Source organism: Hemitrygon akajei, chromosome 7, assembly GCF_048418815.1.
Source record: "Hemitrygon akajei chromosome 7, sHemAka1.3, whole genome shotgun sequence".
Taxonomy (NCBI): Eukaryota; Metazoa; Chordata; class Chondrichthyes; order Myliobatiformes; family Dasyatidae; genus Hemitrygon; species Hemitrygon akajei.
In genome coordinates, this window is record NC_133130.1 from 117601266 (window position 1) to 117618586 (window position 17321).

Genomic DNA, 17321 nt, shown 5'->3' on the forward strand with positions numbered 1-17321 from the left:
GCTCCTCTATGATGCCCATCCTTTATGATTGTGGTCCCTAATGATAGATGCCACCTTTTTGAGGCATCGCGTTTTGGAAATGTCGGGGAAGCTATTGTCCATTATGGAAGCTGGCTGAGTTTGCAACCCGATGCAGTTTTCCTGATCCTGAGTAGTGGCTCCTCCGTATCAGACAGTGATGCCACCAGTTAGAATGCTCGCCACAGTACATCTGTAGAAATTTATTAAAGTCGTTGGTGACATACCAAATCTCCTCAAACTCCTAATGAAATAGCATTCTTTATGAATGTTGGAGGTGAGATTATTAAGTCTGCAGATGATCGCTATCGCCACTTTGCACAAGACTTACAGTGTCCGGATTCTAGTTATGTACTATTTTGTGACAAACGTGTATAATTTATGTTTAGATTTTAGAACAAAGAATATAGTGCAACATGCTGTGAATGTTCGATCTACTCCATGATGAATCTAACCCTTCCCTCCAACATAGAACAGAACCCTCCATTTTTCTATTATCCATCTGAATCAGAATCAGGTTTATTATCACCAGCATGTGACATGAAATTTGTTAACTTAGCAGCAACAGTTCAATGCAATACATAATCTAGCAGAGAAAAAAAAACATAATAATAATAAATTATGACACCATTCCACTAGTTGGCATATCTCTCGTCACCACCTTAGATTCTAACAACAATGGTTGTATTATCAGCAAATTTATAGATGGTATTTGAGCTATGCCTAGCCACACAGTCATGTGTATACAGAGAGTAGAGCAGTGGGCTAAGCACACACCCCTGAGGTGTGCCAGTGTTGATCGTCAGCGAGGAGAAGATGTTATCACCAATCCACACAGACTGTGGTCTTCCGGTTAGGAAGTCGAGGATCCAATTGCAGAGGGAGGTACAGAGGCCCAGGTTCTGCAACTTCTCAATCAGGATTGTGGGAATGATGGTATTAAATGCTGAGCTACAGTCGATGAACAGCAACCTGATGTAGGTGTTTGTGTTGTCCAGGTGGTCTAAAGCCATGTGGAGAGCCATTGAGATTGTGTCTGCCGTTGACCTATTGTGGCAATAGGCAAATTGCAATGGATTCAGGAGTTCAGTCTAGTCATAACCAACCTCTCAAAGCATTTCATCACTGTTGATAGACAATAGACAATAGGTGCAGAAGAAAACCATTCGGCCCTTCAAGTGAGTGCTACTGGGTGACAGTCATTAAGGCAGCCCACATTATTCTTCTTAGGCACTGGTATAATTGTTGCCTTTTTGAAGCAAGTGGGAACTTCCGCCCATAGCAGTGAAGATTGAAAATGTCCTTGAATACTCCCGCTAGTTGGTTGGTACATGTTTTCAGAGCCTTACCAGGTACTCCATCGGGGACCTTCCGCCTTGCAAGGGTTCACTCTCTTTAAAGACAGTCTAAGATCAGCCTCTGAGACAGAGACGACAGGGTCATCAGGTGCAGCAGGGGTCTTCACAGTTGTAGTTGTGTTCTCCCTTTCAAAGCGGGCATAGAAGGCATTGAGTTCATCTGGTAGTGAAGCATCGCTGCCATTCATGCTGTTGGGTTTTGCTTTGTAGGAAGTAATGTCTTGCAAACCCTGCTGGTGCTGCAGTCTTCAGTCTCTGCCTATACTCATGGAGTAGAAGTACAGCCAGGTGATCAGACTTTGCGAAGTGAGGGCGTGGAATAGCACGGTAGGAATTCTTGATGATGGTGTAACAATGGTCCAGTGTGTTGTTCCTCTGGTATTGCAAGTGATCTGTTGATGGTAATTGCTTAGTGATTTTTGCAGATTAGCAGATTAGTGAACAATGGTGAAGGCATTAGGGTGCTTACCCATTGCACCTGTGTATGGATGTACTTGTGCATATGACAGTAAACTTGACTTTGACATGAAAATCAGTGGTGTTGTTAACCGTAAGAACAGCCATTTACACCAGGGTGATAGTAAGATGGGCAGAGCAATAGAAAATTGAACTTAAAGGTTCAAAAGTTCATTTCATTATCAAAGTATGTATGCAAAATGCAACTCAGAATTTTTCTTCTCCAGATAGCCATAAAATAGAGAGAACTGTGGAAGTAGTTGGAAAAAAGACATCAATCCTCTAGTTATAATCCCCCCAACCCCATGCATGAAAAGAAAAAGGAACAAAAACGGGCGAACCCCAAGCATCCCCCCCCCCACAACCCCTCCATTACACAAAAACTAACAGATTGCCCACATGGAGAAACAAGATCAAACCCCCAGCCCACCAATCGGCAACAAGAAAGAATGTGGGAGACCTTAATGCTGATAAGCGCAAGTGATGTACTTTGATTGGAAATACACCACAAACACCAGGTTCCTTGGGAGGAATGGGGAATGTTGGGTGTGCAAGTCCAAGGATCTTGTAGCCTTGATCTTTGGGGTGGATTTGAATCTATTGGCTTCTCCTTGGACCAGAGGGGTACTGGCAGAAACCACAGGGCAGCTAAAGAGCAACAGGCAACAATTTGCTGTTTGGATGGACATTCCAAAATGACACTCAAAACAAGAATTGGCTAAATATTCATAAGGCCAAATGGTAAAGAAGTGGAGGGCAAGAACAAGGCAATGGAACTCTCAAAGAGCAGATCATAGGCATGAGTATGTATCAGATTGTCCAGATTCTCATGGACACAAGAGATTCTGCAGATGCTGGAAATCCAGAGCAACACACACAAAATGGTGGAAGAACTCAGCTGGTCAGGCAGCAGTTATAGAGGAGAACGAACGTTTCGGGATGAGACCCTTCGTCAAGACTGGAAAGGAAGGGGGAAGAAGCTAGAATAAGAAGGAGGTGGTAGGGGCAGAATACGGCCGGCAGGTGACAGATGAGACCAGGTGGGACTGCTTCGTCGAGCACCTTTGATCTGTCCATCACAAAAGACAGGATCTCCTGGTGTCTACACATTTCAGTCGAACTTCCCATTCCCATATGTTTAAAAATAGCCTTTGTGATTGCCTGATGAGGCCAAACTCAAGGTGGAGGAGCAACACCTCATGTTACGCCTGGGTAGCCTCCAATCTGATGGCATGAACATTGATTTCTCAAACTTCCAGTAATGACACCCCCATCCCCTTTTCTCTCTTTTTCCATTCCCCGTTCTGGTTACCCCCCTCACTCCTTCTCTTCTCCTCACCTCTATCACCTCCGTTTGGCTCCCCTCCTCGTCCCCTTTTTCCCATTGTCCACTTCTCTCTCCTATCAGATTCCTTCTTCTGCAGCCCCCTTACCTCTTCACCTGTCAGCTCCCAGCTTCTCATTTCATCCTCCCATCCTACACCCATGCACCTTCCCCCTCACCTAGTCTCACCTATCACCTGCCGTCCCCTCCCCCCACCTTCTTATTCTGGCTTCTGCCCCCTTCCTTCTCAGTCCTGAGGAGTTTGTTCCCCTAAATGCTGCCTGACCTGCTGAGTTCCTCCGGCATTTTGTGTGTGGTGTCCAGACACTCAGCATTTCAACAGATTATCTAGACAGAGTTGGGACAGTGTTCTGCAGATAATTGTCCAAGTTCTCTACACACATCAGCCAACTCTCTAGTGTACTCAATATTATAGAGAATATTGACTCTAAACATGATTTTGTTTTTAGCAGTCATGCAGAACTTTAATGTCGTGGATACTAGTTAATTGGGAAACATCCGGACCTGTACATTTTGGCCCAATTAGCTGAACATTCATGGAAATAGTTATAACGGTATAAAAGAGTCTAATCTGTTTAATTGAGAAACAAATTGTATATCTAAATCAAATACAGAACAAATTAGAACACCACCAATGTTATTACAGCACTGTGAACCCATGTATAATAGTTATCAACAGAGGAATTCTTCTGGTGCATAGCATCATCCAGGGAGGGCAGCCCCTCTAGCGAAGGTCCTTGTTGTGTCCATACCGGGGCAGCTCACTCACCTTTGGTCCCCACTGGACACTCAGCTCTCACCTGTGGCCCCAAGTAGCTGTTTGCATGGGACAGTAGCCACACCAACTCGACAGACGGGCTAAACCTGGTGACGATAGCTGGCTTCAGACCCTGCTGAGATAGGGACATTTCTGCCCTAGAATGTGGAGTCAGCTCCACCAGACTGAGCCGATGAGATCCAACGGCCAAGAAGGCGGTTTTGCAATGCTTTGTGGAAAGCAAAGGGCATGAGAAGGCACACAAGTCATGGCTAACCCTTGCAACTAAGGAAGATCCCAGTTTGTGACAACTACTTGCACCACTGGACTGGAATTTCGAAGCCAAGAGACTGGAATTGTCCCAGTGCAATGGCTTTTCCACTTTAAAAACTCACCTGCACAGGTTTCACGGTCAACTTTGGAGCAACGGACAACCAACGTTCTCTTGATTGACAGTAGATTAACAAAATTAGCACCAACACCTAGTGGACTGCCTTCATCAAATAATCTCGATGATTACATCCTCCGAATCTTCCTTTTCATTGTAACATTCAAGATGATTGTTGATACCTTCACATTCTTCGTAGTTCCTAACTTGGTGAAGTTGTGAAATTGTTTCATTCTCACCATTTGTGGCATCTCCGAGCCCGAATGCTTGTTTCTTACCAGCTATCAGTGACAAAAATCACTGCTTTTTGAACACAAACACACGCAAGTGACACTAATTAAAAACTGTTTCTCTAAGCATGTGCAGCGTCTAACAGCCACAGAAATTCACATAACTGACGCTAGATAGAAACTGTTTGAAAACAGTCCCCTGTCTCAATTAAGCAGCATAGTTTCCTAAATAGACAAAGGAAATCCCGGCTATTTTCTCAATTAGTTTTTGTTCTTTAAGGGTTGTCCCAAATAAGCGGCTGCCCCAATTAACCGATGGACCAATGAACTGGAATCTGCTGTATATCAGAGGACTGAATATTCGTGGGCTTCCTTGAGACTGTGGGAGGCCCCTTGCTGAGATATACTCCAGTAAGCACTCACCGTCAGCATCTAGCTGGTCGGGGTTGGGCACAAGGCGACAGTTGTCCCTCTCATCAGGGATCCCATCGTTGTCATCGTCAGGATCACAGGCGTCTCCCTTCCCGTCCTTGTCGTGGTCGGCCTGGTTGGAGTTGGCAATGTACGGGCAGTTGTCCAGGTTGTTCTGGTGGCCATCCTCATCGATATCCTGATTGTCATCACACTGATCGCCCACCAGGTCCGAGTCGGAGTCCTCCTGCAGGACAAGGCAGAGAGAAAAGAAGATCAGCTTTATTGTCACACGTACAGGACATTGAAACATACAATGAAATGTGTTGTTTGGATCAACCACCAATACAGTCCAAGGATTTGCTGGGGGCAATTCATAAGTGTCACCATACTTCCGATTCCAACATAGCATGCCCACAACTTACTAATCCGAATCAGTAAGTCTTTGGAGCACCCAGAGGAAACCCACGCATTGTTGGGGAGAACATACAAACCGCTTACAGACAGTGACCGAATTAAACTGCTGAAGAGTCTCAGCCCTAAGGGTCGACTGTACTCTTTTCCATAGATACTGCTTGGCCTCCAGCATTTCATGTGTGTTACTCAGTGTTTTAACAACAGCTTCTTCCTCTCTGCTATCAGATTTTTGAACAGTCCATGTCAACTCTCACTACGGGAAGGATGTTGGGGCAGAAGTAGTTTACCGGGATGCTGCCTGGGTTCGAGGGCATGTGCTATCTTGAGAGGCTTGGGTTGTTTTGTTTGGAGCAGTGGAGGCCGATGGGAGGTCTGATGGAAGTTTATAAGATTATGAAAGGGGTAGATGGAGTAGACAGGTAGCATCTGTTTCCTAATACCAGAGGGCATGCATTGAAGATGAAAGAGGGTAGGTTCAAAGGGGATGTCAGGGGTAAGTTTTCTGGTATGGTGTTGGAGGCAAATACATTGGAGGCTTTGAAGAGACTTTAGAGAGGCTCGTGAAGATGAGGGAGATGGAGGGATATGGACATGGGGTAGGTCGGAGGGATTAGTTTTGGAGATCTTTTTGATTTACGTTTTAGCTAGTTCACACTGTGGGCTGAAGGGCCTGTTCCTGTGCTGTACTGTTTGATGCTCTATGTAACCCATGAACACGACCTTTTGCATTACTTACTTATTTTTGTAACTTATTGTGATTTTAAGGCGTGTACAGTACGTGGTGCAAAACAACAAATTTCACATATGTCAATGATTTTAAAATCTGATTGTTATTCTGAAACTAACCCCCCCATGGTGTCTGTCTACACTTCTCGCTGTTCCAGTAAAACAACCAACGTAATGGAAAGAAACCCACCCGCTCTGGATATTCCCTCCTGCCCCCACCCCTCCCCTCAGGCAGAAGGTAGAAAAGTTTGAAAGCAAGCACTACCAGGCTCAAGGACAGTATGGTAAGACTATAGAATGGAATTCTTGTAAGGTAAGGTGGACATTAACCCCCTAACCCTACCGCATCAAGGCCCCTGCAGCTTACAGTCTGTGCTTCCTCTCTAACTGCGACATAAAGCAGTGGATACAGGCCAGTCCATCATGGGTGAGGCCCTCCTCACCCCTGAGCACATACACATGAAGTGTTGTTGCAGGAAATGTGCTCTCTTCTTGCTGCTGCCATCAGGAAGGAGATACAGGAGCCTTGGGACTCACTCACTCCAACAGGTTCAAGATCAGTTATTAATCAACCATCAGGCTCTTGAACTGTTGGAGGTAACTTCACTCTCCCCGTCACTGAACTGTTCCCACAACCTATGGACTCACTTTCAAGGACTCTTTGCCTCATGTTCTAAATGTTTATAGCGTATATATTTACTATCATTATTTCTTTTTGTTTCTTTTGCGTAGTTTATTGTCTTTTACATATTGGTTGCTTGTCCATCCTCTTGGGTACAGTCTTCCTTTGACCCTATTATGGTTCTTGGATTTACTGTGTATGCCCGCAAGAAAACAAATCCCAGGGATGTATGTAGTGACACATATGCATTTTGATAATAAACTTATTTTGAACTTTATTCTAGATTCCGAGACAGTTTTCCTTCTACTACCTCGATGAACTGCTGTGATGAAACAATGTTTGCATGCAAGACAAACTTTTTCACTATATCCCAAAACACTTCACCAGTTTCACAGCTGCAGTATAATGCAATACATAAGATATTCTATAAATTACACACACATATATATGCAAAAAGTGAGCATGAACAGTGAGCTGGTGTTCATGGATTTATCGCGTGTTCTCTGGGAGTTTAAAGGATGGGGGGGGGGGATCTTATTAAGACCTACTGGATACTGAATGGCCTGGATAGTGTGGATAGGGAGAGGTTTCCATTAGTAGGAGAGTTTAAGATCTGAGGGCACAGCCTCAGAACAAAGGGGGAGGCCCCTTTGGATTGTGATGAGGCAGACTTCCTTCAGCCAGAAGGCAGTGAACCTGTGGAAGCCAAGTCAGTGAGTATATTTAAGGTAGAGATTGATAGTCCCTGACTGGTAAGGGGCTAAGGGTTATGGGGAGAATGGGGGTTAGATTAATTCAGATAACAAAGTGACTGTAGATGCAGCAACACAAAAAGAGCTTGTTAGGCAGCATCTATGGAGTGCAGTGGATAGTTGATGTTTCTAGTGAAAAATAAATCAGTCATGATTGACTGGCAGAGGAGGGTTGATTGGCTGCAGGCCCTAATCTATCCCTGTGCCATGGTCTTCTGGAGTGACTGATTCGAACCCACATCCACTGAGCACAAAGCAACTAATGCTGGTCTAGTATTGGATCATCTATTCAGCAAAAAAAACAGAGTCTTAAGAACACAGCAGATCAGGTAGCATCTGTGGAGGCAAAGGGATGGTCGATATTTTGGGTCGAGACCCTAGATCTGGATTGAGTCCTGTGAGCAGTTTGCCTTACAGCGACTGCAGTCTCATGTGAGTCCAAGGAACTTCTCTTTATGTTCAAGAGATGTGGCCAATACCAGCATCTGCTGTCCTTCCAGTGGTTCTTGCTGGGGACGAGATTCAACCGTAGACAAGAGGGCTTGTACTTCAGTAGAGCTCTTCATGAACTCAATAACCCATGGGCAAGCAGATCTGGGTATATTGGTTTATTATTGTCACAGGTACCAAGCTGTATGCCACCTGCACAAAATGCTGGAGGAACTCAGCAAATCATATAGCATCTATGGAGGGGAATTAGGAGTCAATGTTTCCGTTAACAGAATGCAGAATCTAGTGTTTCAGCTACTGAGAGTGTAGAACAGATAGACAATAAGGTGCAAGATCACAACGAGGTAGATTGTGAGGTCAAGAGTCCATCTTATCATACAAGGGAATCATTCAGTAATCTTATATTTGGGGGATACAGAAGCTGTACTTGAGCCTGGTAATACGTGTTTTTGTATTTTCTGCCTGATAGGAGGGGTGGGGAGAGAAAAGAGAAATTCTGGGGTGGGCGGGGTCTCTTGCACCTGGTAATTCCAGAAGCGATATAGGCAGAACAGGGACAGTTGTCCTTACCTGGTCAGGATTATGCATAAGCGGGCAGTTGTCACACATGTCTCCAACACCATCCTTGTCAGTGTCCCTCTGCTCAGTGTTATAAACATAGGGACAGTTGTCGCCCTCATTCAGGATGCCTGTTGACATGGGAATAAGATTACTCTGGTAACTGTGGTCGTAGACTAAGAAAGATTAAATCAACATGTCAAATATTAGAGGGCGTGCACTTAAGGTGAGAGGAAGGCAATTCAAAGGAGATGTGTGCGGGGCAAGAGAGAAGATGCACTGGCATTAGTGGCGGAAGGTAGAGATACAATTGGGGCACTTGAGAGCCTTTTAGATGATACGTAGAAAATGACAGCACCGTACATCTATTTGGCCCACAATGTTGTGCTGACCTATAAAAAGCTACTCCAAGATCAATCTAACCCTTTTCTCCTTCACAGCCCACAGCCCTCCATTTTTTGTACATCCACATGAGTCTCTAAAATGTCCCATAAGACCTCGGAGTGGCATTAGGCCATTCAGCCCATCGAGTCGTTTCTCTCATTCCAACATGTCTGATCGATTATCCCTCCCAAACCCATTCTCGTGCTTTGACCTGCTAATTAATCAAGAACCTATCAACCTCTGCTTTAAACATACCCAATGACTTGGCTTCCACGGCTGTCTGTGGAAACCAATTCCATGCATTCACCACCCTCGAATGTATCTGCCCCCACCACTACACTTGGCAGTGTATTCTACAAAACCTACTTCCCTAAACTCTCCTCCACTTACTTTAAAAGGACGTCCTCTGGTATTAGCCAATTCTCTCTGGCTATCCACTCTATCTATGCCTCTTATCATCTTTTACACCTCTATCAGGTCACCTCTCACCCTCCGTCATTCCAAAGAGAAAAGCTCTAGCTCCCTCAACCTGTCCTCATTGGACATGCCGTCTAATCCTGGTCGATCTCCTTTGCATGCCTTCTAAAGCTTCTACAGCACTCCTGCAATGAGGTGACCAGAACGGAACACAATACTCCAGCGTTTGGTAGAGCTGCAACATTACTTCATGGCTCTTGAACTCAATCCCCCTGACTAATGTAGGCCGACACATTCTGAACCATCCTATCAACGTCCTTGACAGCTTTAAGATCTATGGACTTGGACCTCAACGTCCCTCTGTTCCTCGACACTGCTAAGAATTCTGCATTTCACTGTGCACTCCGTCTTCACCTTTGACCTTCTGAAGGGAGTCACGTCATACTTTTCCCAGATTCACCACCGGCTGCCACCTCTCAGCGCAACTCTGCATCCTGTCAACTTCCCACCTTCTACACGTCAGAGCTCATGAATATGCAGTGAGTATGGACCTCGTGCAAGCAGGAGGGTAATAATAATCAGGAGTCATTATTTTAATTAATTTGCCACACCATAGTGAACTGAAGGGCCCATTCCCTGCCTATTCCTCTGATCTGTGATCTACGTTTTAAATTCCACTCCTTCACACTCCCTACCCAAGATTAGGATTTTGTGTCATAGGACGATGGAACTTCTGCACAGAAGGAGGCAGTTAGTCAATCATTAATTAATGGCTCCGGGCCTGATGCACTGACGTCAATGTTGGGTCAAAAGTAAAAGAGAGAGGTTCAGTTATTTTATTCAGAGAGCTGGCATCTGTACGAATGGCACAAACTTAAGGAGACGGGGCCCGTGTAATACAAGTGGATAGGCAGGGAGAGTGATTTGGCCAATGGGCTGAATGGCCTCTCCCTGTGCCATATAGGCCCAGCTTGGCTTGTGCTGGGTGTGGGCCCACAGCACTCACCGTCCCCATCGATGTCCTCAGAGCAGGCATCCCCTTCGCCGTTTCCATCTGTGTCAATCTGCGCTGGGTTGTGGTCGTACGGGCAATTATCACATCGGTCGCCCACATCATCCTTGTCATAGTCAAACTGCCTGGGGTTGTAAAGCAGAGGGCAATTGTCCTGGAAGAGAAACACATCCCCCATGTTATCCCACTGGTACAGTCGGGTGTAGCATGCAGTGAAATATAGGAATACCTAATGATTCGACCTATGTGTCATGCTTCCCTTTTAAACCCACCGGGATCCTGTTTCCCATTTTCGCTTTAAACCCACCATGACCCCGTTTCCCACTCTCCCTTTAAACCCACAGGGACCCTGTTTCCCATTTCCCCTTTAAACCCACCGTGACCCTGTCTCCCACTTTCTCTTTAAACTTACCAGAACCCCATTTCCCACTCTCCATTAAACCCACCGTGACCCTGTTTCCCATTTCCCCTTTAAACCCACCGTGATCCTGTTTCCCATTTCCCCTTTAAACCCACCGTGACCCTGTCTCCCACTTTCTCTTTAAACTTACCAGAACCCCATTTCCCACTCTCCATTAAACCCACCGTGACCCTGTTTCCCATTTCCCCTTTAAACCCACCGTGACCCTGTTTCCCATTTCCCCTTTAAACCCACCGTGACCCTGTTTCCCATTTCCCCTTTAAACCCACCGTGACCCTGTCTCCCACTCTCTCTTTAAACTTACCAGAACCCCATTTCCCACTCTCCATTAAACTCACCGTGACCCTGTTAACCTCACTGGTTTCCCGAATTCCCCCTACACTTAGGGTATCATACCACCAAAGCACAAAGTGAATTAGACTTATGCTCTGCTATCAATAGGAACTGCATCCAATGCTCTGGAAAATGTGACAGTCTCGTCCAGCAGCACCACAGTCTGGGTGGAGGCTGCCAGATGGTCAGATTTTACAATACTAATTATTGGGTGGGGACTGAATGCAGCTGGAAAGTTTCAGAACTCACTCGGTCATCATTCCTCCCATCATTGTCATCGTCCTTGTCACAGGCATCTCCCTCTCCATCCCGGTCGAAGTCTTCTTGCCCGGAATTGGGCAGATGAGGGCAGTTATCCTGCAAGAGAAACAATGGATTTAAATTGGCAAACTGGCAAATTGGTGTACTGTTGTCATCTGGAGCAAGGTCGAGTGAAAATCTTTGATTCGCATGCCCTCTGTACAGATCTTTTCATCACATCAGTGAATTGAGTTGGTATTGCAATTGGCTCAAGGTTCAGTGGAAAACTTGTCTTGCACACAGATCAGATCATTACAGTGTATTGAGCTAGAACAAGGTAAAACAATGACAAAGAATAAAGTGGGAAAACTACCGAAAGGTGCAATAAAGTGTGTGATTTTAACGGGGCAACTTGTGAGGTCAAGGGAAAACTATAAGAGAATGCAGAATAGTTACACTTCGAGAAAGTACAGGGTGGTCAGAAATGACAAGGTAGATTGTGAGGCTCAGAATCTGTCATATGGGGGGACCTTTCAACAGCTTGATAACAGTGGGATAGAAGCCTGGTGGTATGTGATTCCATGCTTTTGTAACTTCTGCCTGATGGGGCAGGCGGAGGAGATGATACCATCTCAGGTGGTGGCATTTTGGTTAATGCTGGCTGCTTCACTGAGGCAACAAGGGTCCATAAAGGGGATATTTGTCCCTGTGATGTGTATTACTCATCCCTGTTTACCCCTGACAGTTCACTAGAGGATAGCAGAGAGTATTCAGCTACTTCTGTAGAATCAATGTCGATCTGGCTACATCATAGTGGGTCCGACGTCAGGGAGTTATCCAAGAAAGAAACAGGCCTGTCAGCCCAACTCATCCAAACTGCCTTTTCACAGGAGTGTGGAGGGTAATCTTATAGAGATGTATGAATCAAGATAGGCATAGATATTGTCAATGCACATTGATGTTTCCCCAGGGTAGGGGAACCAAAAGTAGGAGAACAAAAGTTTACAGTGATTGGGAGAGATTTAAGAAGAACCTGGGTCAACTTTGTCGCCCAGAGTGTGGTGATAGTACATTTATTATCAAACTACACCTACATCAGCTTGTGCTGCCAAGAGATTCATTTCCTGCAGGAAAACAAAGAGAATCAATGGAAAACGACACAAAGACTGACTAACAACCAGTATGCAGAAATTAACAAATTAATAAATAATGAGTTGTTGAGTCCACAGGTTGTGAAATCAGTTCAGAGTTGAGATGAGGGAAGTTATCCACGATGGTTGTAAGGTAATAACTGCTCCTGAACCTGTACTGTTCCGGTATACAGCCGGGGAAGTATATTAACAACATGATACAGAGAGAGATATGGGCCGAACACAGATATGTGACTGACTTAGATAAGAGTATGGGTCGGCATTGATCACTGGGTCAAAGGGTCTGTTTCCCTGATTCTGTTTCTAACCATACTTGTCTACATTTGACCCAATTCCCTCTATACCTTTCCTGTCCAGGTACCTGTCATAGAATCAGAGAAAAGTACAGCACAGAAACAGGCACTTTGGTCCATCGAGACTCTACTGAGCCATTCAAACCGTCTACCCCCATCAACCTGCACTGGAACCTCAATACCCCTACCATCCATATACAGTACCTTTCCAAACTTCCTTTAAATGTTGAAATTGAGCTCACATGCACCACTTGCGTTGGCAGCTCGTTCCTCTCTCTCACCACCCTCTGACGGAAAAACTTTCCCCTCATGTTCCCATTAACTTTTCACCTTTCACCCTTAACCCATGACCTCTAGTTGTAGTCCCACCTGACCTCAGTGGAAAAAGCCTGCTTGCATTTACCCTTTCGATACCCCTCATAATTTTGTAGACCTCTATCAAATCTTCTTTCAGTCTTCAGCGTCCCAAGGAATAAAGTCCTAACCTATTCAATCTTTCCTTATAACACAGATCCTCCAGACCAGACAGCATCTTTGTAAGTTTTCACTGTACTCTTTCAACCTAATTTACATCTTTCCTGTAGATAGGTGACCAAAATTGCACACAATATTCTAAATTAGGTCTCACCAACATCTCGTGCAAATTCAACATAACATCCCATCTCCTGTACTCAATACTTTGATTTATGAAGGCCAAATGTGCCAAATGCCTTTTAAAAGTTGTAACAGTATCAGCCTCTACAACTTCCATTGGCAGCTCATTCAGCATAGCCACCATCCTTTGTGTGTAAAACAAATCTCTCAGGTCCCCTTTAAATCTTTCCCTTCTCAACTTAAACCTATGCTTTCTGATTTTACTCTCCCCCATCCTAGGAAAAAGCCTGTGATTACCCACTCTATCTCATGACTTTATAAACCTCTGTACGATGATCCCTCAGCTTCCTGTGCTTCTGGGAGAAACAGACCCTGCCGATCAAGGCCCAGCCCTCAGTTATGCCACGTTATAGGGTTTCTGGGCCATAATGATTAACAGGAGGTTAAAACAAAGTGGGGAGGGGTTTTGAAAAACCGTGCCAGTTACAAAAGTTTGCTTTTCATGATGCAAGTGTCTGATTACTGCCTGGAGGAGTCCTAGGGAGTTGACAGAGATTGTGAATGAGGTCAAAACTCTCTCTTCAAATTAGGAACATATTTAAAACTCACTCCTGCCTCTTAGAATAATTCTAGTCGCTCCTATCATTTTTTCAAACAATGCAGTCAACATTTTTTGTCAGAATCAAACCAGCTGTATGCTATTTTAATGGCATTAATGACCTTCTTTGCCATTCCATGAAATGCAACAGGGTCATAGTTACACTGTGTGTGTGAAGGAGTGTGCAGATGAAATCTGTGTGCTTTTGTGCATCTTGTTGGAGTGTGTGTGAGTGTGTGCACAAATACGTGAAGGTATGATAACATTATGGGGATGTGATTGTGTGTATAAATGTACATGTGCAAGGTTATGTCAGAAATTGTGTGTGTATGTATATGGCTGTGTGTGTGAGCGTTAGTGTGTGTGTTTGTGTGTGAGTGTGTGTCTGTGTGTGAATGTGTGTGTGAGTGTATGTGTGTCTGTGAATGAGTGTATGTGTGTTTGTGTGTGTGTGTGTGTGTGTGAGTGTATGTGTGTCTGTGTATGAGTGTTTGTGTGTGAGTGTGCATCTGTGTGTGAGCGTTTCTGTGTGTCTGTATGTCAGTGTGTGTGTGTGTATGCGAGTGTGTGTCTGTGTGTGAGCGTATGTGTGTGTCTGTGTGAATGTGTGTGTATGCGAGCGTGTGTCTGTGTGTGTGCACGAGTGTGGGTCTGTGTGTGAGTGTGTGTGCAAGTGTGTGTCTGTGTGCGAGTGTGTGTCTGTGTGTGAATGTGTGCATCTGTGTGTGAGTGTGTGCATGTGTGTGAGTGTGACAGGCCAGAAGGCTGAACCCTGCTCCTACTTCTTATGTGAGAGAGAGTGGCTTTGTGACAGAAGGTGAATGTGTGTATGTGAGAGACAGCATGGTGTGTGTGTGTGTGTGTGTGTGTGTGTGTGTGTGTGTGTGTGCATGTGAGAGACAGCATTAGTGTGTGTGTATGCGAGTGTGTATGTGTGTATGCGAGGGACAGCATTAGTGTGTGTGTATGCAAGTGTGTGTGTGTGTATGCGAGTGTGTGTGTGTATGCGAGTCTGTGTGTGTGTATGCGAGTGTGTGTGTGCGAGTGTGAGTGTGTGTGTGTATGTGTGCGAGTGTGTGTGTGTGTGCGTGTGTGTGTGCATGTGTGTGTGTGCGTGTGTGTGTATGCGAGTGTGAGTGTGCGTGTGTGTGTGCGAGTGTGTGTGTGTGCGAGTGTGTGTGTGTGTGTGTGTGTGTGTGTGTGTGTGTGTGTGTGTGTGTGCGTGTGTGTGTGTGTGTGTGTGCGCGTGCACCAAAGCCAGTATACATTGGAGTGTCTCCAGTGAACACGGTGAACTCTCCTCCTGCCAATGGCCTGAGTGCAGCAGTCAGGCTCACCCTCTCACCCCTCCCGCTTTGAGTCAGCCCTGCCATGGTACGCAGCGATCTGTGGGGCCTTTCGCTGTAGCGGCGTAGTGGCCAGCGTGACAATCTGCAGTACCAGAGATCAGTGGTCGGAGATCAATTCCCGCCACTCTGTCTGTGGAGTTTGTATGCTCTCCCTGTGACTGTGAGTGTTTCCTCCAGGGGCTCCAGTTTCCTCCCATATTCCAAAAGATGACTTGTAAATTCTGTGCAAGCAATGTTGGCGCCATAGGCTTGGGAACACTTGCCAATGCATTTCACTGTATGTTTCATTGTACGTGTGATAAATAAAGCTAATCTTTTCATCTTGATTTTTATTTTGTTCTCCTTTATATTTCTCCCCTCTTACCTTCTTGCAGTGGTAGGTGGCATTGGCTGAGCAGGCCAGTTGCTCGTTGGGCCAGCCGTCCAGGTCAGAATCCTCTCCACAAATGATGCCATCACCAGCGTATCCTATTCTGCAGTCGCACTTGTACATGGGCTCACTGAAAATGCCCAGGTAGATGCACCTGGCGTACCTGTGGCACTCGTGGGAACCATCCTTGCACGGGTTTTGAGGCTCACAGACCTGCAGACGGAAGGAAGGAGTGGAGGGTCACTACAGGGGCAAGTCGTAGCCGAGGGAAACATCCCAGCCAACCCCACCAAACCCCACCCCCAGCATTTTATGGAGAGAATTATTTCACTAGGACAAAAGAGGGAAATACTAGGACACAGGCTGGGTGGCATTGTAATGTAATATGGGTGGCATAACTCTTTACAACGTCAGTAGTCACTGATCGGGGTCAATTCCCACCACTGTCTGGAAGGAGTTTGCACATTCCCTCATGGCCATGCGGAACTCGTCCGGGTGTTCTGGTTTCCTCCTGCAGTCCAAAGACATACGGACTAATGTGACATAGGTTAGCAAGTTGTGGGCATGCTATTTTGGTGTCGGAAGTGTAGCTACACTTGCGGGCCGCCACAGTGCATCCTCGGTCTGTGCTGGTTGTGGACACAAATGACAAATTTCACTGTATGTTTCAAAGTACCCATGGCAAATAAAGTTCATCTTTCAAAATCTTTTCTTTAAAGCTCAAACCAAGAGTTTCAAGTGTGGCGTGTGGCCAAGTGGTTAAGGCGTTGGACTAGCAATCTGAAGGTTGTGAGTTCAAGCCCCAGCTGGGGCGGTGTGTTGTGTCCTTGAGTAAGGCACTTAACCACACATTGCTCCAGTCCACACATAAGCCACACATAAGCACTGGTCTGATGAGCCTATAAGGCTCTGGACAGATGTATTTTTAACAGAAGTTTCAAGAGTCATCCACTCAGCAGAACCATCAGGGGTTTAGAGAGGGTGAATAACAAGGTTGTAGACTCAAGAACAGAGGGCATAGGTTTAGGGTGAGAGGGAAAGAATTGATGGGAACCTGAGTGACAACTGAGGGTGATCCATAAGTGAATAAGAACTAGAATAGGAAGTGTTTGAGGCAGACATAATAACAACATGTCAAATGCATTTCGACAGGTACCTGGATAGGAAAGGTGTAAAACAGGGGTTCCCAACCTTTTTTATGCCTTAGACCAATACCATTAACTGAGGGGTACATGGACCCCAGGTTGAAACCCCTGCTTTAGAAGGACATGCACCAAACATGGGTCATTGAACTAGCTTAGTTCATTGACCCATGTTTATTGAACTCACTGGAATTTAGAAGATTGAGGGGGGATCTTATTGAAACGTATAAAATTCTACTAAAGGGATTGGACAGGCTAGATGCAGGAAGATTGTTTCCTATGTTGGGGAAGTCCAGAACGAGGGGTCACAGTTTAAGGATAAAGGGGAAGCCTTTTAGGACCGAGATGAGGAAAAACTTCTTCACACAGAGAGTGGTGAATCTGTGGAATTCTCTGTCACAGGAAACAGTTGAGGCCGGTTCATTGGCTATATTTAAGAGGAAGTTAGATATGGCCCTTGTGGCTAAAGGGAACAGGGGGTATGGAGAGAAAGCAGGTACAGGGTTCTGAGTTGGACGATCAGCCATGA

General features: G+C 45.4%; 1 protein-coding gene across 3 annotated transcripts in view; it reads right to left on the reverse strand.

Annotated features, from left to right (window-relative positions):
- The window catches only part of LOC140730862 (thrombospondin-2-like), a 219461-nt gene that overhangs the window by 24568 nt on the left and 177572 nt on the right, over positions 1-17321 (reverse strand). For all 3 annotated transcript variants that reach the window (XM_073051832.1, XM_073051833.1, XM_073051835.1), the window contains exons 13-17: positions 15645-15863; positions 11305-11412; positions 10296-10455; positions 8501-8619; positions 4976-5210 (exon numbers count right to left, since the gene is read on the reverse strand). In XM_073051832.1, coding sequence (XP_072907933.1) covers positions 4976-5210; positions 8501-8619; positions 10296-10455; positions 11305-11412; positions 15645-15863 — 841 coding nt within the window. The remainder of the gene's footprint in view (positions 1-4975; positions 5211-8500; positions 8620-10295; positions 10456-11304; positions 11413-15644; positions 15864-17321) is intronic.